Below are 27799 nucleotides of genomic sequence, written 5' to 3' on the forward strand. Positions count from 1 at the left end.
TCTGTTCAAAAATAGTTATTTTTCTACAGCTATCTTACATTCAACACCGATTTCATTTTATACTCATTTGCAGCACCTACAAAGGATTAGTTCAAAAAACCACCACTTCTGTTTCCACCACGTCTGCATAGTTACACAACATTTCACAAGTCAAAATATTAGCTAGGAGATATATTCAGGAGTGATCTCCTGTAGGGCCTGGGTCATAACTTCATAAGCATTTTGCAAACTTCCAAGTCACATACTGTGGAACTATGGACCTAAAGAACTGAACAAAGCTATGATCAGTAAGTTGCACAATCTGGGGTGGGCAGTCGTTCACCATTTCATAGTGGGGATTTAAAAACACCTCTGTTCCCTTGGTAGCATGTCCAATGGCTTAGAGTATTCTCCCCTGTTGACTGAAGTGCATTACACATTTCTCCATGTCATCATGAAAGGGTTGGAGGGAAAGCAAAAATAAAATAAGAAGTGACTATTTTTATCAGATAGTTATTTGTCTCAAAGTCTCCAATAAATCTGAGCATTCTGTCAAACAAAACTAATATCCAGTTATATAACCAAACAGCCTTCAGGAAAGAGGAAGACCTGAATCACCGAGCGGTATAAGACACTTTCAGTTTCATATAAAGTAAAATTCCAGAGCAGGTTACATCTCATGACTCAGAATCAGGACAACAGATTCACATCCTGTTCTCTGATATCGTAACTGGAAAAAAACAGCCAGTCTTCCCATTTCAGCAGGAGAAAGCCCAGAAGTTGCTTTGCCAACAGACGGAAACTGGGATTTAAACTCAGAATGATCACACTGTGTTTGGGATCCATTCAAATTCCCATTGTGGTCTATGACACTATCCCAATGAGCCCCAATGAGTCGGATTTAGGATCAAAGAAACCAGAGTGATCTCAGGCAAACAGAGCTGAGAACACTGCATCATGTGCCACTTTGGGAGAGGGAGGGTGTGATCCTGGCCGGCCAGTGGCCAGCTCTTGTCCAGGCTGCAGGCATTAGCTAAGAACTCACAACTGCATAGCTGGAGACCAGACCAGTTCACTTGTGTTAGTTTTGCTCAGACCAGGTATTGGTTTTATAAGAATGTGTTTAGTGTTCAGACTCTATGAAATGCTTGTATACTGCTGCATGTATTAATCTCACTTATAATGTCTGTACTCCATGTTGTGAGGTAGTATTTGAATGTTTGCTCTGTCGTTGTTAAAGTTTTGGCTCTTAAAATGCAAACTGCCACAGTCAGGAGAGAAACATTACCAAGTGTGAAATACTGGTTTTCCACAGGATGTTTTATCTCCTGCCCAACCAAAGAATCATAGAACCACAGGGTTAGAAGGGACCACAAGGATCATCTAGTCTGACCCCCTGCCAAAATGTAGGATTTATTGTATCTAAACCACCCAAGACAGATGGCTATCCAGCCTCCTTTTGAAAACCTCCAGTGAAGGAGTTTTCACGACCTCCCTAGGCAGTCCGTTCCATTGTCCTACTGTTCTTACAGTTAGGAAGTTTTTCCTGAGATTTAATCTAAATCTCCTATGCTGTAGTTTGAACCCATTGCCTGTTGTCCTGCCCTCTGTAACAAGAGAGAACTTTTCTCCGTCTTTGTTATAGCAGCCTTTCAAGTATCTGAAGACCACTATCACGTCCCCCTTTAAGGTCATCTTTTCCAAACTAAACATACCGAGTTCCTTCAGCCTTTGCTCACATGGCTGCATTCCATCCCTTTGATCATCTTTGTCGCTCGCCTCTGGATCCTTTCCAGTTTCTCTACCTCTTTTCTATACAGTGGTGACCAAAATTGGATACATTACTCCAGCTGAGGTCTAACCAGCGCGAGGTAGAGCGGTACGATTACCTCCTGTGACTTGCATGCAGTGCCTCTGTTAATGCAACCTAAAATTGCATTTGTTTTTTTTTTTTGCAACAGCATCGCATTACTCACTCATGTTGAAGTTGTGATCCACCACAACTGCCAGATCCTTCTCAGCAGAGCTGCTGCCAAGCCAGTTATCCCCCATTCTGCATTTGTTTTTTTCCCTTAAGTATAGCACCTTACATTTGTCTTTGTTGAATTTCATTTTGTTGGCCTTAGCCCAGTTCTCCAATTTATCAAGATCCCTTTGAATTTTAGCTCCATCCTCCAAAGTGTTGGGAACCCATCCTCAGCTTTGTGTCATCTACAAATTTGATCAATATGCTCTGTATTCCAACATCCAGGTCACTGATAAAGATGTTAAGCAACAGCAGACCCAGAACAGATCCCTGTGGAACCCCACTTGAGACCTCCCTCCAATCTGACATCATTCCATTAATAGCTACTCTTTGTTTGTGGTTGTTTAACCAATTCTGAATCCATTTAATGGTAGTTCCACCGAACCCACATATCTCCAGCTTACTTATCAGAATGTCATGTGTGACTGTGACAAATGCCTTGCTGAAGTCCAGGTATATTATATCCACCACATTCCCCCTGTGCACCAAACCAGTTACCCTGTCAAAGAAGGAAATCAAGCTGGTTTGGCATGATTTGTTCTTAGTAAAGCCGTGATGGCTGCTAGTGATCACCCCTTCGTCCTCCAGGTATTTGCAAACTGAATGTTTTGTACATTGCTCTAGTAGCTTCCCTGGTATCAAAGTCAGGCTGACAGGTCTGTAGTTCCCTGGTGCCTCCTTTCCCCCCTTTTAAAAGATGGGCACCATGTTAGCCCTTCTCCAATCTTCTGGGACTGCTTCTGTCATCCATGAGTTTGCAAATATTATTGCCAGTGACTCCAAGATTTCTTCAGCACCCTGGGGTGAATAGCATCAGCCCCCCCCCCCCCCCCGCTGAGCTGAATACATCAAATTTGATTTGATGGCCCATAGGCTGTTTGAACTGTGAAGGGCCAGAGACTCTAAACTGAAGGCAGAGATTCCCCAGGGGCTGACTCCTGGGTCTGCCCTGAAAGACACTTTGAACAGACAGATCACTACAACTCTGTGACTCTGAGGATTTAGATGGTAACTCATTTGTGTGTCTATGGTTGCTTGCTTTAACCAGTAAGTAACTCTCTTGTTCTTTTTTCCTAGTTAATAAATCTGCAGATAGTTTATTACAGGACTGGCTACAGGTGTTGTCTTTGGTGTAGGATTTAGAACACCAATTGATCTGGGGTAAATGATTGGTCTCTTCATACTGGAAGGAACCAGAGGGCATAGGTGCCGACTCCGTGGGTGCTCCAGGGGTGGAACACCTATGGGAAAAAATTAGCCGATGGTCAGCACCCACCAGCAACCAGCTCCCAATCTCCCCCCAGCGCTTCCTGTCCACCAGTGGCTCTGCCAATCAACTCCTCCCCCTCTCTCTAAGCACCTCCTGCCCACCACCGCCAGCTGTTCCGAGGTGTGCAGGAGGTGCTGGGGGGAGAGGGGAGGAGCAGGGACGAGGCGGGCTCAGGGGAGGGGGTGGAACTGGGCAGGAAGAGGCAGGGCAGGGGTAGAGGGGGGCGGGAAAAGGCAGGTTGAGGGCAGGGCCTGGGGCGGTGCAGGGGTGGGAACGGGAGCAGAGGCTTGGGGGACAGGGTCAGGTGGGGAGGGGGCCTGAGGCAGAGCTGGGAGTTGAGCACCCCCGGGGCCCAGAGGAAGCCGGAGCCTGTGCCTGAGTGTGGTGTGATTTTTGGTGTCAGTGACCATTTATCACTAAGTCGACTTTGTCCGGATGGCAAGAGAGACTGGAGAGCCGAAGGGGCCTGTCTGTGACTCTGTGGTAAGACTGTTACAGCGAGCCAGGAGTTCATAACTGTTATTGGTTTGGTGAAATCTAATTGTCGAGCACACACCGGTTTAGGGTTTCTGGCCTGTTTTTGATAGTCTGCCCTGAGGTAAGCACTCCCATTGGTGAGCCCTTCTAGACAGCATGACAGAAGGGTTGAATGGGGCAGAAGATAAAAGTCTGCAGGGCTCAGGCACAGAGTAACGGTGATGGGATGATGGGGAAAGAGGGAATCTCTCTGACTCATCCTGTCTCCTTCAGGCATCACAGAAGCTGAACAAATATGTTTTCCCCTGACCCTGCTCCATGTGATAATTAATTCTATTTTAAATGAGAAGAAGGGTACCAAAAATAATTAATGTTCATCCCAGCTCTGAGCAACAGGAGAACACTTGGAAATATGACAGTTGGGTTTCAGTGGCTCTAACAATTGCTTTGTAGCGATGCTCCAGGGTTGTTTAGATCAGGAAAAGTGTGGGAGGTGAGGTCAAGTCGTGAGGAAACATGTTCGATAATCCCAGCCTCTGAACATGGACTATGTCTTTACTGCAAGAATAGTTCAGTTTTTACATCAGGACAGATAACTCCAGATGGCTAACTCCATGAAAATCGTAGTGGAGATGAGACCCTAGTATATTTTCCCTTACTGTAATTAGCTGAGGTTCCCCACCTGTGTCTGAATGACATTCCTGGCAGGAGGAATGCACACTCCCATTATTCATAGGAAAATGGAGTACATAGGAAAGACCACAGGATTCTCCCAAAAGAAGAGTGAACTGCGAAAGGCGGAAATGGGGGAGCTGAGTGACCACAGTGAAGCAAAGGGTACAAAATAGCCTTAAAAGTCACTATGTGGGAATTAGCAAAAGTATTACGGGGCGAAAGAAGATGTTTAGCAACCCTAGGCAAGGTCTTCATGGTGCTTATTTCCCTTGCAGATTCGCTGATGGTAAATAAAGTGTGAGCTCTGATGGAAGCTTTTCCCACACTCCCAGCATTTATAGAGTCTTTCATCTGTGTGGATTCTCTGATGTCTAATAAGGGCTGATCTATCAGTGAAGCTTTCATAGAGTTTCTTCCCCATGTGGATTCTCTGATGTGCAATAAGAACTGAGCTCTGAGTGAAGCTTTTCCCGCACTCACTGCATTTATAGGGTCTTTCTCCCGTGTGGATTCTCTGATGTATAAGAAGGTCAGAGCTCTGAGTGAAGCTTTTCCCGCACTCACTGCATTCATAGGGTCTCTCCCCCATGTGTATTCTCTGATGCGCGATAAGGACTGATCGCTTAGTGAAGCTTTTCCCACAGTCACTGCATTTATAGGGTCTTTCTCCCGTGTGGATTCTCTGATGTATAAGAAGGTCAGAGCTCTGAGTGAAGCTTTTCCCGCACTCACAGCATTCATAGGGTCGCTCCCCTGTATGGATTCTCTGATGCTTAATAAGGGCTGAGCTGTGAGTGAAGATTTTCCCACACTCACAGCATTTATAGGGCCTCTCTCCTGTGTGAGTTCTGTGATGTGTAATAAGGGCTGAGCTGTTAGTGAAGTTTTTTCCACACTCACCGCATTCATAGGGTCTCTCCCCTGTGTGGATTCTCTGATGGTGAATAAGAGTTGATCTCTGAGTGAAGGTTTTCCCGCACTCACAGCATTCATAGGGTCTCCCTCCCGTGTGGATTCTCTGATGTGTAATAAGGGTTGATCGCTGAGTGAAGCTTTTCTCACACTCACAGCATGCATAGGGTCTCTCCCCTGTGTGGATCCTCTGGTGTTGAATAAGGGTTGACCTCTGAGTGAAGCTTTTCTCACACTCGCAACATTCATAGGGTCTCCCTCCTGTGTGGATTCTCTGATGTGTAATAAGGGTTGATCTCTGAGCGAAGCTTTTCTCACACTCACAGCATTCATAGGGTCTCTCTCCCGTGTGAATTCTCTGATGTTGAATAAGGGCTGAGCTATCAGAAAATTTTTTCCCACACTCAGAGCATCCATAGGGGCTCTCTTCCATGTGGATTCTTTGATGTCTAATAAGCGCTGAGCGCTGAGTGAAGTTTTTCCCACACTCACAGCATTCATAGGGTTTCTCTCCTGTGTGGATTCTCTTATGGTTTATAAGGAATGAGCATCTATTGATGTTTTCCCCACACTCAGTGCCTGTGTTTTTTCTCTTTCCCCTGAGGATGCTCTGCTGGGCTGTGGTTCCCTTGACATCTTTGTGAGTTTCCCAACAATTAATGGATTTACCCACTTTTTCCTCTGTCTGGTTTCCCTGATGCTCTGGCCTCTGCTGATGCTCATAACCTTTTCCCTGCTCACAGCTCCTGGGCACTTTCCCTTTGGATCTTCGTGATAATACCCTGTGCAGTTCCACTTGTTCAGTATCTTCCTCTTTAGGATTCTGCTCCACACTCCCACTCACCGTCCCCTCACCTGCTGGGAGAGAGAGGGAAACCTCAGAAACAGGAATGGAAAAGAGAGAGCAAACCAAAGTCTGTGCTGGAGAGACAGGAAAAATCAGGAGCTGAATTCCCCAAAATCTCCCCCATAAGGAAGTCAGGAGACGATCAATTCTGCCTCCACATCCCACCCAAAAACTCATGGGAGAAGGGAGGTCAGGGAGGGAGCTACTGCCAGGTGTCAGTCGGGATGGGTAGGAAGCCATGAGTGGTATTGGCTGTGAGCAAATGACACCTGCTGGAAATAATACTGAACACGGAGAGCTCACAAAGTTTCTGTAGGGAATCCCAGCTGTTTCCTTAAGGCACTGACCGTTTTTGAGTTTGTTTAATGATTCCTCACCAGGGTAGGTACATTTCAGGATCTCTCTTTCCTCTGAGCCCTGGTGATCTGGGACCAATGGCTTTTCCCCTCGTTCCAGCTGGGAGCTCACATCAGGTCTGGAAACCTGGAACCCTGCTCAGGGGAAAGAAAACATGGGAGATATTTGTCACAAGAAAATGCTCCATTATATTAACCCTAGCCCATTTTAAAGAATTAAAATCCCAGAGCCAGTTCAACAGGTACTCAAAGGTGCCAGGCACTCTGCTTATGAGGGATTCAACTGTCCCCACCTCTGTCAGGAACACACAACAGGCAGACACTCATCATCAAGGGGCTCCTAGAACACAGAGATGGTAACCCCATGTCCCAGAAAGTGAAGGCTCCGGCCAGAATGGAAGATCCCCTGCAAATGCTTCTTGCTGACCTTAGAGGCCCAGAGACAATGAGAGATAGGGAATCTAGGACTGGTGAGTGTGGGCTGGTGGGGTTCAGTGTAGCGAGGAATAGGAGGGAGCAGGGATGACACTGAATGTGAGCTGTCAGGAGCAGTAGATGTCAAGAGAGCACATTTTGAGGCACTAGGGAATCTAGCAAATCAGGTGTAATGGGGGTGGAGGGGTGTATGAACATCCCCCAGTGCGGGGGAGGCTGGGGAATTTAGGACCAACAGACTCTAATGCCTCTAGGAAAGGAGAATGTGAAAAATAAGAATCAGCCCATGTGACTTCAGGAGGGATGGACTCAAAGATCCAAGGAGCCTGCTGGGAGGAGAGTTTGTGGCTGCTGCAGATGGGAAGGGACTCTCTGTGTCTCAAGAAGTCTCACTACCAACTTATGACATCGCCCGGGACACACACAGACACTTGTGCCAGGGAAGGGGTCGCGTTGTGGCTGGGAGGAACATAAGGACTCAGAGATGATGGCTGGGGTCACAGTGGGTGGGGGAGAGGTGTTTGCATGTGGTGGGGCCGGGGACAGGCGCTCAGTCACGGAGAGAGAAGAGGAGTGAAAATAATAATTTTGGGGGAAAATGTGTACAACCAAGTGAAAGTGGAATGTAATACGGATGGAGTGCCGGCTCCAAATCAGCAAGGATCATGTGTTAACTGGGTGGGATTCCCCCACCAATCCTGACCCCCAAAACCTCCCCTCTCCTATGTTCCACTGACCCCATCCCCCACCTCCTCTTTGACCCATTTCTCCAGACCCCCTGAGAGGGAGTTGCTGCTGCTCGGTAATACTGATGAATGCTGTGTGTTGTCTGGGCTATTGGGGGTGATTACAGTATGTCTGATTTGATTTCAGTTAATGGGGGGTGTAAAGAAAATAAGCAGAAAAGGAAGAAGACAGGATGAGCCACCACTTGATAAACACTAAAGGGCTGAAAGGAGATGTCAGGGTTCCCTCCCCACTGTGAACTCTAGGCTACAGATGTGGGGACCCTCATGAAAGACCCCCTAAGCTTATTTCTACTAGCTTAGGTTAAAAACTTCCCCAAGGTACAAATTCCTTTTGTCCTTGGATGGTATGCTGCCACCACTAAGTGATTTAAACAAACATTCAGGGAGGGCTACTTGGAGCCCTATCTCCCCCAAAATATTCTCCCAAGCCTTTACATCCCCTTTCCTGGGGAGGCTTGAGAATAATATCCTAACCAATTGGTTACAAAGTGAGTACAGACCCAACCCCTTGGGTCTATAGGACACTGAAAAATCAATCAGGTTCTTAAAAGAAGAATTTTATTTAAAGAAAACGTGAAAGAATCACCTGTGTAAAATCAGGATGGAAGATAATTTTACAGGGTAACAAAAGATTCACAAACACAGAGGAGCTCCCTCTAGGCTTAGTTTCAAAGTAACAAAAAACAGGAGTAAACCTGCCTCTAGCAAAGGGAAAATTCACAAGCTAAAAACAAAAGATAATCTAACATGCCTTGCCTTATTTACTTACTCTTTTTGCAATATTGAGATTCATTTTAGGATGGTTTTAGAAGAAGGAGTTTTTCTGACTTGATACTTCTCTGCTTCCCCAGAGAACACACTAACAAAGAGCACAAACAAACTTCGCCCCCCTCCACAGATTTGAAAGTATCTTCTTTCCCCATTGGTCCTTTTGGTCAGGTGCCAACCAGGTTATTTGAGCTTCTTAACCCCTTACAGGTAAGGAGGAATTCTAAGCTACCCTTGGCTTTATGGTTATGACAGGAGACAACACCCAAACTCTTAGCTTCGAATATTCTCCCGCCTTGCTCCAGCCCCCTTACATCATTCATTTGATGAGCCGGGCCAGGGCCTGGGACCCAGACGGTCAAAAGAACTGGACAGTTTGAAAAGGGACTCCCTCGAGAGAGGGAGGTGGCTGTTCAGGTAATTGTTTGGGGGAAAGACATGTGGACACGGGAATCCTGCTGGGGTGTCTGAAGAAGCTCTGCCTGCCTAGCTGCTTGTCAGGGGATGGGCCTTTAGGTGAGACAGGCATGAATATTTTACCCCTTTTTCCTACGGCACAATGAGCACGACTTCAATTTGCAGAAAGCTGCTCTGTCACTGTGCACCATTGATCCCAGGTGGCCGGCAGAGTAAGCAGGGCGCATACGCAGGGGGCTGCGGCCCATGGCCTGGTCTAGGAGTGGGAGAACTGCAGAATTCCATGCCAGGAGAGGGAAAGGCACGAGGCCTGACGTGGGAGGCGGGGTGGTGGGGGGGCCTCTCAGAGAGACCAGGAAGGGGACAGAGTTGCAGGCATCCCTGTCACTCACTATGACACCCACACCCCTTCGTCCTGCTGCTCTCAGCCCTCCCCACCTCCTGGGAGCTCAGCAGCACCCATTCCATGTGTTCTCTCCTCCCCTCCTATTGTCTGCTGTCCTCCTGGCCCAAATTTCCTGCCACCCCCATCACTTTCCACCCCATCTTCCTACTGTCCCAAGGGTTCTTTGCTTCTGACTCCCCAGAGCTCCTGCCAAAAATAGTCCCCTCCTTCCCTCCCTCCCACTGTTAGCACCCCCGCTGCCTGGAGCACCCGCTACCCGGCACCCACCCTCCCTTTGCTTCCGCCACCACCACCAGCCCTCCCAGCTCCTCAAGCTCCTGATCTAACCCCCTCCCATTGCTTCCAACATTTCCCGGCATTCCCACAGCAGGCACTCCATGGCATCCCCACTGCCCCCTGCCTTCCCAGCTGTCAGCTCTATGCCCCAAACCCACCCCCCAGCCTACCCTGACCTGGACCCTTCTCAGCTCACTAACACTGTCCTTCCTACTCCCCAGACCCACCCACCACTGTTATTTCTTCTATTACCATATCACCTAGTGGACCCAGCCAGGGACCAGGATCCCAATGTGCCGGATGTCCTACAGACACAGAGCACAAAGACAGTCCCTGCCCCAAGGCGCTGACAATGTGAGAATAAGACAAGAGAGAGGCGGAGACAGACAGACAGGGGGAGTGCAAGGAAACAGTAACACGGTGTTGGTCACCGGCGGTCACTCAGCACACCAGCAGCTGAGCTATTGGCATGTGTTTTGTAGGCCTCATGGCACAGAAGAAATTTAAAGAGGGGTGTGAAGGAGGGGGAGGAGGTGTGTGACAAGGTATACAGGCCCTGCACTGGAGAGGAAGGGGTTAAGGCAGCACTCTTGGCATCAGAAGCCACACCCCCTCGCCCCTGTTGGGCATGCTCCAAAGGCTACTGCAGTATAAAAGGGAGCAGCCCAGCTCAGTCAGGGCTGCCCACTGAGGAGGGAGGATGCACCTTGCTGGCTCCAGCCCAGGAGCAGCCAGAATCCTGGACCACAGAGGTGCTGAGCCCCAGACTGACACCCAAGTGTTGGCGGATGCCCCAGGGAGGGTGCAGTTGCAGGGAGTGGCGGAGCCCGGCGATACCAGAGACACCCCAACTACAACAACAGGAGTCATGGTAGGAAGTAGCCCGGGGGGAACTAGCCATTGTCCACACAGGAGTGGGCCTGTTTCTGTCAGAATCCCCTGCTGACTCAGTGGTGAACCCACTCACCACTAGCAGGGCCCTGGTGGAGTTGGGTGAGCCCAAGTCCCCCTACCCCTTGCTGCCCCAGCCCTGCCGAGGCAGCTTCCCCACCTGAGACCAAGATGACTGTGTTTGTCTGACATCCACCAGAGCTAGGACAGCAGGCTCTTTGCTGTCTGTCTGGCCAGAAAGCTGATTTCCTAGACTAATTGCTCTGCCTGGACTGCAGGCTAGGGCCTCCCACCCTAGACTGTTTGCGGGGTGGCCCACCTAACCCTTATTGACTCTGGCCATAAAGCCATGCAACCCTGAGGCTAAAGACAGTCACATTGATACAACCATGGGGCCCAAACACCCTTTCTCCCCACCCCAAAGGGTGATGGAATACACAGGCCACACCACAAGGTGCCTTTGTGGATGTTCATGGGGACATCCACATCAAGCACAAGGCCCAGCATGGGAAAAACCATGAAGGGGATGGTTTTAAAATTTAACATGTGAGTGATAGAGTCTGGTGACATGTGCTGTTCAGAGGTGGGAGTCAGCATCTCTATACCACGTGAGAGATGACATGCAAGGTGGGAATATGCCCTGATGGGCTTTGCCAGGGAAGTTATTCAGTTATAGAGATGGGGAGCCCATGGAGGGAGTCAGAGAAGGCTGTCATGGATTTATGGGGTGTGGGAATCATCCTTTCACATAGAGATGGCAGGGTGAACAGCAAAGAAAGGCCGTTGAAAAATGCCACGAACCAAAGACAGAAGCACATGGAATGCTGGGACGGAAAGCACTGCATCATGGGAAGTTGAGCCCGGACCCATGATGCATTGTAATACACACCACCTTCCCAGAAGACCTAGCAGCAGAAGGTGACGAGCAGAACTGTGGGATAGCTACCCACAGTGCACTGCTCTCACTGTCGATGCTATCGTCCCATGTGTGGATGCACCCTGCCAACAGAGGGAGCGTAGTGTGAATATGCAATACCACTTGTGTTATAGAGCTTTCTGATCGTCGACAAAACTCTGCAGTGTAGATAAGGCCTTAGTAACCTATTTGAATACTTATCTATCCTTATAGTAGGAAAGTTTTTCCTACTAGCCAACCCAACCCTCCCTTACTGCCGATCAAACCAATTACTCCTTGTCCTAACCCAGTGGACATGGAGAACAATTGATTACTGTCTCCTTTACAATAGTCTTTAATACATGGGGGGGGGGGAGGTGCACTCACATGGACTGAGCATGCTCAGTAACACTGCTGAAGCCAGCCTCCCTCACTCTGTCCCCTCCCCCTCACTATCAGCAGGCATGGGTTGTCTCTGGCTTGCAGGAAATATTAAGAGCACTCCTTCAGTCATTTCAGCTCTTGAGTTTGAGTTAATGGCTAGACATCCATGAGGAGAGGTTAGAGAAACAGGCTGAGATTTCTGCTTGGACAGAAGCAGACAGGTGTGGAGTAGAGAGGTAGGTCTGTGAGTCGTCAGAATAGACATGTTAGTTGAATTTATGATTGTGGATGAGATTACCCAGAGATAAGGTGTAGAGGAAGACTAGAAGGGGACTATGGCACCCTGTACCTCAAAGCAGCCACCTGGAATCCCCATATTCATCCCTGTCATGTAATTATGATATATTTCATACAAAGCATGCCATGTACATACAAACATAAGAATGGTCCCACTGGGTCAGACCAAAGGTCCATCTAACCCAGTATCCTGTCTTCCAACAGTGGCCAGTGCCAGGTGCCCCAGAGGGAATGAACAGAACAGGGAATCATCAAATGATCCATGCCCTGTCGCTCATTCCCAGCTTCTGACAAACAGAGGCTAGGGACACCATTCCTGCCCATCCTGGCTAATAGCCATTGATGGACCTATCCTCCATGAATTTATCTAGTTCTTTTTTGAACTTTGTTATGGTCTTGGCCTTCACAACATTCTCTGGCAAGGAGTTCCACAGGTTGACTGCGTTGTGTGAAGAAATACTTCCTTTTATTTGTTTTAAACCTGCTGCCTATTAATTTTATTTGGTGACACCTAGTTCTTGTGTTATGAGAAGTAGTAAACCACACTTCCTTATCTACTTTCTCTACACCAATCATGCTTTTATAGTCCTCAATCATATCTCCCCTTAACCGTCTCTTTTCCAAGCTGAAAAGTCTCAGTCTTATTAATCTCTCCTCATACAGCAGCAGTTCCATACCCCTAATTTTTGTTGCCCTTTTCTGAACCTTTTCCAATTTCAATATATCTTTTTTGGGGATGGGGCAACTACATCTGCACACAGTACTCAAGATGTGAGCATACCATGGATTTATATAGAGGCAACATGATATTTTATGTCCATATGCAAGGTCATGATCTGCTGAAACCCATTGTTCTGTCCAAATATGTATATCGTTAGTGTGTATGAAGTTATGAGATTTTGTATATGGTTGTTACTTAAATAAGTTGTAAGTTTGAGAGTCTCTACTGGTAATTCCCCAGTGATAACAAAGGAGGTAATCCACATGCAGGAGGGTGTTAAGAGACAATTAAGCAGCAGGGGAGTTCTGAACAAGGGATTTACAATGCTGTAAAAGGGATGTGCAAGCATCACATTCAATTCTGTGACTCAGCAAAACCCACCAGGACATGTGTGGGCTTGTGTTTTCCAGGCCCATGGACTGAGGATATAAAATAAGGGACAGTGGCATCATTCCTTGGACTTTCTCCTCCCCCATCTATGCTGGAAGTAGCAAGAATGTTGAGAAGAGGCTTGAACTAAGGAGACTGGTCCCAGGCTTACAGGGGAAGCCTGTGTATTAAGAACTGTAATCTAGTGGGGTGAAAAACTGCTTGATCCAAATATTACTTAGTCTAAAAGGTTTAAGATTTAAACTGTGTGCTTTCTTTTATTTTCTTTGGTAACTATATCTGATCTTTTGTCCCTACCACTTATAATCACTTAAAATCTTTCTGTAGTTAATAAATCTGTTTTATGTTTTACCTAAAACAGTGTGTTTTGGTTGAAGTGTTTTGGAAATCTCAGCTCAGTTTACAAAGGCTTGTGTGTGTCCTCTACACAGTGAGGAAGGGGTGGACTAGGTAATGAACCTACACTGGTCAGCCTTCTGAGCAGGGCAAGATGGTACCATTCTGGGGTGCAAGGCTGGAGGCTTGGGAGATTTGCTGGTGTCTCTCTGTGTGTGATTCGTGAGTGGCTCAGGGAGCATACACACAATTTAGCTGAGTGTGGGGCCCCACATGCTGTTGGGCTAGGTGATAGCACCTGGAGGGGTTTGCTGCTTTTCACTAGCAAAGCATTGTGAGACAGCCCAGGCTAGAGAGTTAAGGGGACACAGTGGTATCCCAGCCCCAGATTGCATCCTGGGGATCCAAGTGAGCAGGGTGACATGCACAGCTTGTTCTGATTTAGATTTGCACTGCATGCACTGACGTAGAGATCTTAAGTGAGACTTTAAGTGTGGTGGCTGAAAACAGTCAAAGAGAAGGTTACCAGTTTTCTGTTCCCTTATTTCGGGAAAGGGAAATAGGAGCAGAAAAAGCTTCAAGATGAGTGAAAGCAGTGAAGCAATAGCAAAATTAGAGCTGTACAGATTACGGATAGCAGAAAGACTACGAGCATCAGTTGAGAATGAAAGAACTGGAGATAAAGGAGAAAGAGAAGGAGGCAGCCAAAAAGATGAAGCCCAGAAGTTAGCACATGAGAGGGCCGTAGAACTGCAAGCAAAAGCAGCTGACGGACGAGAGAGAGGGTGAAGACACCAATTGGACTTGCTGGAAAAGCAGAACCAGAACCCTCCCACACCACTGATTCCCACCTTTCCAAAAATCCACAAATGGGAACAATTATGACCTAGATACAAAGAGATAGAAGATATTACTAAATATTTTAGTCCTTTTGAGAGGCTGTGTGTAAATCATCAGATTCCTGATAAGAGAAGCCCCACTTTGGTTGCAAAATTAACTGGTAAAGCTCTGAGTATATTCCTCGAAATGCTAATTCAGATTAGATTATCATGAATTCAAATAAATAGTTTTGAAATGATTTCAGATTACCCCTGAAACTTAGAGTGAAATTTAGAAACCTTAAGAGGGGTGCTGGTATGGGTTATGGGGAATATGTGAACAAGACGAAAGATTTGATGGAAAAGTGGGTGAGGGGAAAGGGGTTGCAAGCCTTGAAGAAATGTTTGACCTTGTTTCTCAGGAGCATTTTCAAAGCATATGTAAAGAGAACATGAAACAGCCAAAAATGTGAAAGCTGTGGATGAGATGGCATCTCTGGATGATGACTTTGAGCAAACTCGGCCATCGGTTGAGAGCAAATCACAAAAAGAGGGGTTTAAACCTGGTGAGAAGCAGGGTTCTTGTCTTACCCCTGGAAAGAAAGGACACTCGCCTCCCCAAAACCATTCTTCTAATCCCCATCCCAAATCTCCTGTGAAAACAGAAGAATCCCAAAGGTGCTATCACTGTCATTTCACTGATCATCTGAGGAATACATGCCCTGTGCTGGGAGGAAGCCAGCAGCCAACAACCCGTGTGAAGGCTCCTGCCCTGAGCACAGAACCTCCTCAGGTACCTGTCACTTATACTGGTTTTGTGAGATTAGCCTCTGCAGAACCAGATATGGAGGACAGTAGGGTTGTCAGGGGTCACGGCAGGGAATGCTTAGGAAGGAGGGATATTGGGGTTCCAATTTCTCTGGTTAAGCAGACTGGCCCCACATGGCAGCATATTACCTGGTCAAATGGCAAAAATGGTAGATGTGGGCAGAACCAGATACCCTGTGCCGCTAGCTAGAATTCATGTGGTGTGGGGAGATTTGGAAAGTGTTTTGACTGTGGGGGTAATGGTCTCAAGTTGCAGTGGGGGAGGTTTAGGTTGGATATTAGGAAAAGCTTTTTCACTAGGAGGGTGGTGAAACACTGGAATGCGTTACCTAGGGAGGTGGTAGAATCTCCTTCCTTAGAAGTTTTTAAGGTCTGGCTTGACAAAGCCCTGGCTGGGATGATTTAACTGGGAATTGGTCCTGCTTTGAGCAGGGGGTTGGACTAGATGACATCCTGAGGTCCCTTCCAACCCTGATAGTCTAAGGAATATTATACTGGGACCCCTTGAGGAAAAGGGTAAAGTCCCAGGAACTGCTGAAGGAATGGGAGAGAAGCCCTTTAATTCCTGTGAAGCAGGGGGAAGCTTTGGGAGTGGTTGAGACCAGCTCCTGCACTGCAGCTAAAGGCAGACCCGTCTCAGGAAGGGAAGGGGTGTTTGTGTAGTGCCTGTCAGTGAGAAAACTATCCAGGTTTTTAGCTGCTAGCAGGTTGCAGCTGAACAAGGGGGAATCCCCACTCCAGAGAGCACAGAGATGTGTCTTAGAACAGGGCCCAGAATGGGAAACTAGGAAAGAAATAGTGGGAGTACAGGAATGTCTCCTCACTGCTCACTTGGGAGAGGACAGTAGGTCCTAGTTTTTCAGGACATTGGTCCTGATAGGCTTTTTGGAAAGTAACTGTCTCTCTTTAAATCAAGAGGCAGCCCCCACGTCTGTGACAGCAGAGAAGCTGAGACCAGGAAGTTTACAGGTGGTGGCTCTTTGCGAGAATGCCAATGACCCAACTAGCCAGAGGAGAGGTCTTCCCCCCCCACAGGCTGCTGAGTCTCTGAATGCAGCTATGGACGAGCTGCTGGGAAAAGCTGAATCTGAACAAAGAGCAGACAGTCTTAGCCCAGAGAGTGCCCCAAATCTCTGCCTCCCTGAAACCTTCCCTTCCCACTTCCACCAGACCCTCCCTGACCCCTAGAGCAACCCCTTCCTTCTCCTCCTCATGATCCCATGTTCCCCACTCCCCGGTAACCCAGATCTTCTACGCAATCCTCCCCCACCAACAGCACCACTGCTGGGCCCTCCGCCCCTTTTCCCCATTGCCAGTTCCCCAATGCACCTATCCCTGACTCCCTCCCACTGCTCTCAGCCCTCCCTGCTTTGCAGCATCTCACAAGCACCAGCTCCCCATCCTCTTCCCCCCCTCCCACTGCTCCCTGCTCTCCCTTCTTCCAGGGACTCCTGAATAGGAACATCAAACTGTCTCCCGTCATCAGGTGGGTTCATCTGATTGTCACACCCTCCCCACCTCTGGGAAGTTATTATAGCAGGTTGCCAGCTCCGATATGCGTTACCTAGGGAGGTGGTAGAATCTCCTTCCTTAAAGGTTTTTAAGGTCAGGCTTGACAAAGCCCTGGCTGGGATGATTTAACTGGGAATTGGTCCTGCTTCGAGCAGGGGGTTGGACTAGATGACCTTCAGGGGTCCCTTCCAACCCTGATATTCTATGATTTTATGATAGAGTGCTGGTTGAGTATTACTTTCTCTTTTAAGGTTGACTATTCTACTATTGCTAAAATTCACATGCTTATTGACATAGTCTTGAAATATACTGCTCACCATGGAGGTGGAGGGCGAGGTTATTGGCCCAAAAGTAGCATTAATTTGATCAAGAGGTTCCTCAGATACAGCCCCCCCTCAAAGCAGCGGTTTACAAAAATCATTTTCCTCTTAGAACTTGATGGTTCTCTGTTCTGTTCATTCCTTCTGGGGAACCTGGCACAGGCCACTGTCGGAAGACAGGATACTGGGCTAGATGGACCTTTGGTCTGACCCAGTATGGCCGTTCTTGTGTTCTTCTTTTCTTGCATCTGCCTGGGGCTTATATTATGGTTCTAATGGTCTCCTGACTAATCTCCATCCCTTGTCATTTATCTCAGCTGTTCCATGGCACTCAAGGCCTCTATGGGGAAGCAGTATTGAAAAGTTAATAACTGTAGAATTCGCCAAACTGATGGGTGAGTCTTGCTGCACACATGCACTTCACTCTAAGGCCCTGTTAACAGCCAGAGGGTTTCCAGCAATCGGCTCTCTCAGTAATTGGTTGGCACAAGAGGGCATGCTGTGGCCATTAGACCTGAGCCCTACCTGTGTTAACTTTCACACAGTGTGTGCTGTGGATTTGTCTTGCATTCTGCAGGAGTTCCTCTTGGAAGTTTTGCCCTGATACCAAAACTGCTGGGTTAAGAGCAGTATTTTGAAGTGCTCTAACATCCACATGTAGACTTTGGTTTGCTCTCTACATAGAAGTTTTGCCAGCATAGCTCTGTCAGTTAGTGGTGTGAAATCACATCTCTAACTGACACAGCTATGCCATCAAAAGCCTTAGTGTAGAGACAGTCATAGTAGCAAAAAAAGTCTATTAAAATCACAGAAGTTAAATGCTCATAAGGTACAATAATGCAGCATTAAGGTTGCCCAGTGCTGCCTCATGCCCTCATAGCCAGTTATGTGGATAGTGGCTAAACTTAAAACCACTGAAAACCAGGAAAAGAGCTAAAGTACATGCCACCTCTGCCCCGACCCCCTAATCCTGGAGCTGGCAATAGCCAGCGGAAATAGGTCTATAAGGGTGGTGTCAACTTTAACAAATTACCAATGAAAGTGGCAGATTTTCCCTCTATTGGAGTCTTCAAGTCAAGAGCAGATGCCTTTCTGGAAGATGATTTTCTCCAACACAAGGTATCCAGCTCAGCACAGCAGTCACTGGGAGAAATTCTGTGGCCTGTGTTATACAGGAGATCCGATTAGATGATCTAACACCCCATCCTGGCCTTAAAAATCTGTGAATCTATAATATCTACATGCCGTTGTTTGTGTTTTCCACAGACGGGAATCCCAGCATTTCTCCACATGCCCTCCAGCTGTGAGCACTGGGCCAGGTGTAGCTGTACTCGGACAGTGGAGGGATTAGTTGGAGCAGCTTGGCAGAGCTGTGACTGTGATATGCAGAGAGGTGCAGGTGAACCCCGAGGGACCGAGTCTGCCCCATTTCAGCGCTCAGTGTTGTAGGTTGTGTCTGACTGTGCACCAGGGCGCGTTCTAGCCAGGGGGATTGTCAGCACTCTGGTGGCAGACATGCTAGTGGTCTCCAGGCCTTCGTGAGGAGCAAGTGAAGGCAACGACTCAGAAGGAATCTCAGGGAGAGGGTAAAGCTGGGGTAACAGTTTGTACATCTGAGCTGGTTTGGGTGCAGTGGGCTCGGTGCTGGAGGGCTGGCCAGGGGCAGGCAGCATCTGTTCTTTATGCCAGACCTGGACCCAAGTTTTGCCTTAGCCAAGAGAAGACCTTCAACTTTGTGCTGTGTTGCTCCTGTGCCCTGTTCCCAAAGTGTTCTCCAGGAGGGGCGAGTGCTAGGGTGTGTCCCTGGCGTGTCAGGGTGTTGCTGAAACAGGGCAGAGTTGAGGTGGCATTGTGGGGGTGATGTGAACCTTAACTCTGCATTTCCCCTTCTAGGAACTGAGGGGACAGGAATCCTTACCCAGCAAAGTCACTTTCTCACAGGTCTCCTGCATGACGTCTCTGTAGAGGGCTCCCTGAGTGGGCTCCAGCAGAGGCCTCTCTTCCCTGGTGAAATACACCGCCACCGCCTCGAAGGTCACCGGCCTCTGAAAGAGCAAGAGTCCCATACTCAGGACTTGCTGCCCCATTCTCAGCTCCACAAATCACGGGGGAAAGGAGCCCATCAGATGGAGGCGCTGGCATGCACCCAGTCAGCAGAGTCCCATCCTCACCCCGCTCAGAGCAGTCAGAGGCATTGGGGTGGGGGGAGAAAGAGAACCCCTTGCCCCTTGCAGCAGACAGAGGGGGCAGGGTCTGCACATTCATCGCTCACCTACTAGACAAGGGGCCGATACAGCAGACGTAGCCCCCAGCCATGTCAAGGGACAGCCCCCAGTAAGAATCCCAACACCTCCCCCAATAACAGCAGCTGGGTATGTGGGGGGGTGGGTGGCATCTCCCCAAGACTGGTGGGTGCCCCTTCATATTTCATAGCAACCTCTGGCTAGAAGGTTTAGGATCCAGCACTGGGAATCTGGTACATTTTCCTAGCCCTGTCGAGGAGGTTTGTTTCCTGTTCCAAAAATAGGGGAATTTCCTGCCTCAGTCCCTGTGGGTCTATTCCTAGAATCTAAACCCCCAGGTTAAACAAGTCCCAGCAGCTTTGTCACACCCTGTCTCCCACCCTTCCTCCCACCTCCTAGCTGTTTACTGCCCCTCTCTCTCTCTCCAAAAGCAACCCACCAGCCACCCCCCAGGAATCCCTCCCTGAACTGGCTCCATGGCAGCCATTTCCCTTTCCTGTCCTATGGGAGGATGGGACAAACTGAAGGAAAACATGGATGTTATGTTGCAGCCTGCCTGCAGAACTGGCTTTAGTTTGTTTCATAGCCCAATTTCTCCCAGGGTCTTTCCCTGAAGACAGACATTCTAGACTCTGCCATACAAACAATGGAAATAGCTAAAACACAAGTATTAATGTGTGTGTGGGGGGAATTAATTACCCAGAAGTCTGTTGGAAAAGTAATCTGGCCAAACACAAAATGTCCAGTAAATTCATGGAATATATTGGGAACGATTTTTGTTTTGGAAGACAGAAGTAGTAACCGGGGGTCAGCGGTTTTAGACTTGATTCTGACAAAGCTGGAGGAACTGGTTATGAATCTGAAGGTGGAAGGGTGAAAATGATCACAAAATGACAGATTTAATAACTGTAAGGAAAGGAAGGAGTGACAGCAGCAGAATAAGGACAATTGATTTCAGAACAGCAAAGTTCAAGAAACTCAGAGAATTGGATGGTAAGGTCCCCTGTGAATAAAATCTAAGTGGAGGGGGGAAGTTTGGGAGATCTGGCAATTTCTCAGTGAGACAATATTAAAGGAGCAACAGCAAACTATCCTTCTTTGAAGGAAAGATAGAAGAGTGAGAGGCCAATGTGGCTCCATCGGGTGCTCTTTGGTGATCTGAATATGAAAGAGACTCCTACAAACAAACAGTGGAAATGTGGACAAACTTCTGAGGATGAGTACAAAAGAATAGAAGAAGCAGGTAGGGACAAAAATCAGAAAGATTCAAATACAAAAGGAGTTACACCTAGGCCTGGACTACACAAGGAAATTAGGTAGGTATAATTCCGTCACTCAGGGATGTGAAAAATCCACACCCCTGTGTGACGCAGTTAAGCTGACCAAACCCCCGGTGTGGACGTGCTAGGTTGACAGGAGAATTCTCCCGTCAACCTAGCTACTGCAGAGACGTGGGGCACCCATGCCAACGGGAGAACCCCGTCCGTCGGTGCAGGTACTGTCTGCACTAACCCTGTAGCGGTTTGTGAAGACATCCCTTAGTATGAGGACATAAAAGACAATAAGATATGGGTTTTATGACTACATTTGGAGCAAGAGGAAAGCACAGGAAAGTGTAGGTCCTCTGCTTACCAGGGAAGGAGACCTAATAACAGATGGCATGAAGAAGACTAAGAAGTTTAATAGCTGTTTTGCATCAGTCTTCACCAAAAACGTTAATTATGACCAGATACTTAAAGCAATTATTATTAACTTTGAGAGGGAAGGAACAAAAACCGCAATAGGGAAAGAACTGGTTAAAGAATATTTAGAGAAGTTAGATGTATTCAAGTCAGCAGTGCCTGATGAAATTCAACTAGGGTATTTAAGGAACTAGCTGAAGCAATCTCAGAACCATTAGCAATTATCTTCAAGAACTTAGGGAAGGCAGGTGAGATCCCAAAGGACTGGAGTAGGGCAAATATAGCATCTATCTTCAAAAAGGGACATGGAGAAATAAAGACCAGTCAAGCCTCACTTCAATTCCTGGAATCATACTGGAACAAATTATTGAAACAATCAATTTGTGAGGATAGCAGGGTGACAACATATAAACAGCATGCATTTGTCAAGAACAAATCATTCCAGAACAACCTAATTACCTTCTTTGGCTGGGTTGTTGGCCTCATGGTTAAGAGGGATGCTGTAGACATGATTAATCTTGATTTTAGCAAAGGCTTTTTGCACAATGCCACATGAGTCTCATAAACCAACTCGGGGAAATGGGGTCTAGATGAAATTACAATAAAATGGCTGCACCATTTGTTTCATGATCATGCTCAGAGTAATTGCCGATGGTTCACTGTCAAACTGGGAGGTCCTGGGTCTGGTGCTAGTCAGTATTTTCATGAATGACTTGGACAATGGATTGGATGCTTATAAAAATTGAGGAAAACACCAAGCTGGAAGGGGTTGCAAGTTCTTTGGGGGACTGGATTAGAATTCAAAACGATGTTGACGAATTAGGGAATTGGTCTAAAATCAACAAGATGAAATTCAATAAAGACAAGTGCTACACTTCAGAAGGAAAAATCAAACGCATAACTACAAAATGGGGAACAACTCGCTAGGCAGCAGTACTGCTGAAAAGGTTCTGGGGGTTAGAGTGGATCACAAATTAAATCTAAGTCAAACACATGACTCGGTTGCAAAAAAGGCTAGTTAAGCACTAGACTAGGTTACCAATGGAGGCTGTGAAATCCTCATCATTGGAGGTTTTTGAGAACAGGTTGGACATATCTATCAGTTTCCTTGATCCTGCCTTAGTGTTGGGGGCAGGACTTGATGACTGGTTAAGGTTCGTTCCAGCCCTATGTTTCTATGATTTTATTTTGGGGAAACACTCGGCCACTTTATTACAGTGCAGACCTGGCCCCTTCCTCTAGGACTAAACCCACCGAGACATTTTTGAATCCTCCCAGTAACACAGGCTCTGAGTCTGGACCAAATGCTAGAAAAGAGCAGAACCCAAGAAATCACTTAGTGGCATTCCCCCAACACTGTCCCCAAGGCAGCACCCCCAGAAATTGGCTTTTCCTGTCTCTGCTCCTCACCTTGTCCACAGGAAAGTAAATCTGCCCAGGGATGCAGCAATAAGTGTATCTGGGCAGGTTAGAGATCTGGGAATTTCTCTCCCCACTTATTTCTCCCACTGCCCCTTTCAGTCTCTCTCTCCTCTTTCCCCTTCTATCTCCTTTCCCCGTCCCTTCTCCTTCCCCCTCTGGCTGGGAAAGTTCCATTCCAGGGTCGTTCCCTCTGCAATGGCTGGACTAGCTCCTGCAGAAACATGGCTCAGGAGGGATGAGGTCAGAATCCTTTTCAACAGATATTTGTGGGCGTGGTAACCCACTTCCTACCTGCTCCCTCACTCCCCATGAAGGGGTCAGGGACACAGTTTTCCTTCCAAAACCTGGTGTTCCTGTAGTTTTGAAAGGGGGAGGAGAAGCAAGATCTTTGGTGGGTTTGTTTCTGTATTGGACAAATGCATAGAAAGTTATCAGCACCCCCTGCCAGGGTATTCACACAGGCAGAGGGAGTTCTGGGGGGATGGTTCTTTAAGAGGAGAATGGAGTGCACAGGGGCAGGGGGGCCAAAATCCATACCAATTTCCATGCCTGTCACTGACAAATAACAGTCACCATGGACCCACTGTGAAATCAGTGATGGGAATGTGAGGGCTCAATACAGTATTGTGAAAACAAGGAGTCCGGTGGCACCTTAAAGACTAACAGATTTATTTGGGCATAAGCTTTCGTGGGTAAAAACCCCCACTTCTTCAGTATTGTGGCAATTCTCAGACACCAATGACAGGGGAAAGTTGCTCATTTGAGAATTTAACCCCCTGTAATCTCCACTATGGAAATCTGAGGAATTTTCGGGTCAATTTTCACAAATTAGAGAGGAAAGTGTGAAGGATTTGATATCAATAGTCAATAATAAGTAAAGGTAACATTTGAGTTAATTTCTTCTCAATATTTTATAAGTAGAAAAGGAGCAACACTTGCAAGAATTTCATATCAATATTCAAGAATTTGAAAAAAGGGCAAAATTGGAAGAGTTTTTATGTTAATATTTTATAACTAGAGAGACAGGGAAAATCCCAAGGCATATTAGAACAGTAATAGATAATTAGGAAGAAAATGGAGCAACATTTTAGAGTATTTTATATCAATCTTTGAAAAAAAATATGTGAGAAAATGGGTCTGAAACTAAATATTTGGTGATACGAGGGTGGGGGACGGAAAGCGAGATCTGAGGGGATTTTATATCCATATGAAACAACGAGAGGGAAAAGTGGGAAAGTTGGAAAAGATTGTATATGAATGTTCAATAAACAACCAGAAAGTAACGGTTCCCCCCCACCAGCACTATCCACATGACAGCAGGGAGCCCTTTGCAAAGCTGCTTTAACAGGGCAATGGGAGAGGACACGGTGACAGGCAGTTGGTGTCTGAGCAGCTGCACTGGGCAGATGGGGATTTGAGACTGGTTACCACCCTGGGGACACTTGCTTCTCTCATTCCCTCCTGTATCCAGTGCTTAATTTGTGCCAGGACTTTCCAGGGCTGAGCCCCGGCAGTTCAGGGCCCGGGCACCCCTGGGCTTGCTGCGTCAGTTATGAAAGTAAAATCATTGCTTGAGCCCCCACCTGCCCTGGCACTCCTGTCATTACAAATTAAGCCCTGCTTGTGTCCCTTCCAGGCCCTGTCGGTGGCAGGGAATGAGCACCCCATTTCCATGCAGAGGCAGCCACCCCACTGTAGACACGAGGTGGGTGAGGTCATGGCTTTTATTGGAGCAGCTCTGTTAGTGAGAGACCAGTTGGTCCAATAAAAGACATGACCTCACCGGCCTGGTCTCTGGACTATCCTGGGACCCACACAGCCCCTGCTCCTACCCTAGAGGCAGCCATGTCTCAGGGCTCCCCCAAGCTGCACCCACTAACCCCCTGCCCAGTTAGGGGTGGACTCAGGATACCAATTTCCCACCTGAAAAAGGACAGTTTCCCACAGATAAAGTGGGTGGGAAAATATCCCAAAGCTGGAGCGATTTTTAATTGAGAACCAGAGGGGAAACGGGGTAATTTGTGAGGGGGCAAATGGGGGAAAGGGCCAGTAACTTGAGAGAAAGGGGGAATCTAGGGGGATTTTACATCCCTATGTGAGAGTTACACAGTAAAGGGAAGAACTGGGGAGAATTTGATCGGGATTTGACAGGGAAATGGCAAACCAGGAAGGATTTCATCACCCCCCTGGAATCTCCTGCCTGCACAGAGACAGTGTGTGATTGGGGGGGGGGGGCGCTGAACTGTCTTCCCCTCCCTCCATCTCTGGCTCATTTTTCCTCCCTCCCTTCCTGACCCCCCACCCCAGACACACCCAGGGGACACCCGGCTGGGGCCCGCTCTCCATCCCCCCGACGCCCCGCGGAGCAGACCCTGGCAGGGGCTTTGCGCAGCGGCTTCCCTGACATGAAACTAGCTCCAGATCTCTCGCTTTTAGCAAGCGGGGAGCCGATTCCCGGGGGCTGCAGAGCTGAGCCCCCGGTGGAGAGAGTCGCTTTCCTGCCCGTCGCCAGCATTTCTCCCCCGGGGTCCCACGGACTCACCTGCAGTCTCCGGCCCGGGGGCGAGGGCTTAATGAAGGTCTCCCCCTCAGCACAGACCTCATGGGATGGGGGGAGCCGCAGCGGCTCCGGCTCCCGGGCAGATCCCAGCCCCCTTGTGTTCACACAGCCCAGGAGTTGCTGCGGAGCGTGCCTGGCCCCTTTGTTCTCCCTGCATCCCGCCCCCCTGCCCAGCCCCAGCCCGGCCTGTGTGTCCTCCACCCCCACGCAGCGCTCGCTGGGCAGGGGCTGGCCCCGGCCGGCCCATCCCCACCCCGGCTGCCTGCGCGTCCCGCCGCCCTGCCCCGACTGACCCAGGCAGCAGCTGGTCCCGATCCTGCTGGGGGCGGGGGGAGCGATCCAGCTGGGGTGCCCCCGGGCAGAGCCCGAGTCCCCGCGAGTCACAAACCCCCCAGGGGCCAGGCCTGGGTAGGAGCCCGGGGCGCCCCCCCCCCCCACACACGCTGGCTGTTGTGTGCCTAGGGTTACCACCAGGATGGCATTTGACCAGCTCGGTCGGTTGTTCTATGGATTTGCCAGTTGCCAGAAAAATAATTTAGTCAGCCAGTTTCTTTTTTAGCTTTTAGGTGGGTCTAAAGTTCTGCCTTATTCCCACGGTGCGCATGGTGAAAGTTTGTGTCCTGTTTCGCGCAGTTTAAGGGACAGATCAAAACAGTGGGAGACACAGGGAGCTGCCCACCCTGGGTGGCCAGTGAGCCGGCCTTTGGGGAGAGGAAGGCTAGCCCCCGGCCCCTCCCCTTCTGCCCGAGGTCCCACCCCTCGCCCTCCCCTTCTGCTCCCCCATGAGCCCAGCCCAGAGCACCCCACTTCTGTGGCACCCCAAGCACCCCCAGCCTCGGAGCTCTGGGCAGGCCAGTGCCAGCCGCCCCGAGTCCCGACAGCCCACCCACACCCCAGCCAGCCTGCGATCGGGAAGAGCCGGGCGGGAAGGACGAAGAGGAACTGCAACTGCAGGAAGGGGCCTGGGGTTGGAGCGTGGGTGCGGCTACACCAGGATGTTTGGGGAGACACAGCCGCCACCGGCCTACGATACCTGGCGCCCACGCTGCCCACCCACATGCAAGCACCCCACGCGCGGGTGTGAGGGGGTTTGGGCCATGCGAGAGTGAGGAGTCGGGCAAGGTTGCCAGTTGTAGCTGGATGTGTTTTCTCTCTAGACACTGTAAGTGGCTCTTGAAGGGGAGGGTGGTGGAGTTGCCTGGGGGGTTGGGGTTGCGGCAGGCTTGCCTGGTGGGGCGGGAGGGGAGGGGGTTTGCTGGTATTTTGGCATTTCAAAGGTGGTGACACTAGATGTGTCCCTCACCCTCCTTGCCTCTCTTGGCAAGCCCCCCCCCCCGCCCTGGTCTGATTGCGCCCTCCCCTCCCACCCCTCCCAGCCTAGTGGGGAGGAGTGGTTCGCTTCCTTTTGCCTCTTTCCTACCTTCCCTGCCGGTGGCTGTTCCCACCACCTGTCCCCAGTGGTGGACCCTGACTCGGCCATGTGTGAGGCTTCCACTCCGGGCACTTCGCTTGTGGGGGTGGAAGGGGGAGAGACTTAGGGAGGGGGACCCCTGGCCACCATCGTCACCTCGCCTTGGCTTTCTCCCCCATCCACCTCCACGGCTGTTGTACTTAAAGTACTGCACAGGGGGGAATAAGGCAAAGTGCCACATTTATCGATAATACATGTATCAATCAACCCCATATCATAAGCATATGACATACACCTCTACCCCGACATAACGCGGGTTCGCATACAACGCGGTAAAGCTCCGACACGCTGATCCCAAACCACTTCCCTCTCCACAGAGGGCTGGTCACCTCCTGCCCATGCTGTGCTGCCCCGTGGAGTAGTCTGGGAGCTGACCTTGTTCGTGAAGACAGCAGTGCAAAAAAAAACATTGAGTTCATTAGCTTTTTCCACATCCTCTGTCACACCTGCAGAAGCATGAGAATTACACCGAAGCATGGTTGTTAGTTCACACACAGCATCAAATCATTACAGTAAAATACACCTCTTGTAAGATAGCAAGCACGCAGAAACACAGTCTTGTACATTTCTATCCCCTCACCCCCTTCCACACTACACAAAGCAAAGGAAAGTTGGCTGTCATAACCGTGCAGCATCAACTCAAAAAAATCACCTACCTTCTTGCTTGCTGGAGTGGGACGCCTGGGACTGGCTAGAGACCTCCAGAATGGAGCAGAGTTCCTGACTCGCCACCCCACCTGGCGACCTAGCCGGGGGCTACACACCATCTGCTAACTCCACCTCCTCATCCCTGACTTTGTCCAGCCACACCAAAGTATCCACGGGGCTGTTGGTGGTGGAGGTGGGGTTGCAGCCAAGGATAGCGTCCAGCTCCTTATACAACCAGCAGGTCTACGGTGCAGCACCGGAGCGAAAGTTTGCCTCCCTTGCCTTCTGGTGCACCTTCCTCTGCTCCTTTATCTTCGCTCTGCACGGCACTGAGGAAGCCATGCCCCCGTCCCTACTGGGCATGCACCAAGTGCCCTACAAATAGAAAAGGGAGCATCCCAGCTCAGTCTGGGCTGACCATCAGTGAGGAAGGATGTCTGCTGCTGGTGCCTGTCTCGGAGCAGCAGGAGCCCCACGAAAGCCAGCGGTGCGGGGACCCCGGCAGATGCCTGGATACCTGCGAACACCTCAGGGACTTCGGAGCCACCGGCACCAGTCCAGGCAGTGGAACCTGGGAACCCCGACGTCACCCAGCCCACAGAGACAGCAGGAGTCAGGGTAGGAAGTAGCCCAAGGGAGGGACTACCCATAGTCCCAAGCATAGTCAGTGTGTTGCACTTGGATGCCCGCTGACTCGGTGGTGAACTCACTCGGTGCCACCAGGGCCCTGGGCTGGGACCCCCTACACTGGCCACCCCACCCTGGGGTGGTGGCCCTCCCCCTTCAGG

The 27799-nt window shown here is 49.1% G+C and overlaps 1 protein-coding gene across 1 annotated transcript; it reads right to left on the reverse strand.

Annotated features, from left to right (window-relative positions):
- LOC311513978 (uncharacterized protein) lies at positions 1-25951 on the reverse strand (the record flags this gene model as incomplete). The annotated part of the gene is made up of 6 exons (XM_084616194.1): positions 1-6194; positions 6564-6677; positions 18019-18147; positions 18904-19030; positions 24875-25208; positions 25785-25951. The coding sequence occupies 6 exons, from the start codon at positions 25949-25951 to the stop codon at positions 4666-4668; spliced, it is 2400 nt and encodes a 799-aa protein (XP_084472320.1). The 3' UTR covers positions 1-4665.
- Positions 25952-27799: the final 1848 nt, after the last annotated feature.

Source organism: Lepidochelys olivacea (assembly GCF_965140295.1).
Source record: "Lepidochelys olivacea isolate rLepOli2 genome assembly, chromosome: 28".
NCBI classification, from domain to species: Eukaryota; Metazoa; Chordata; order Testudines; family Cheloniidae; genus Lepidochelys; species Lepidochelys olivacea.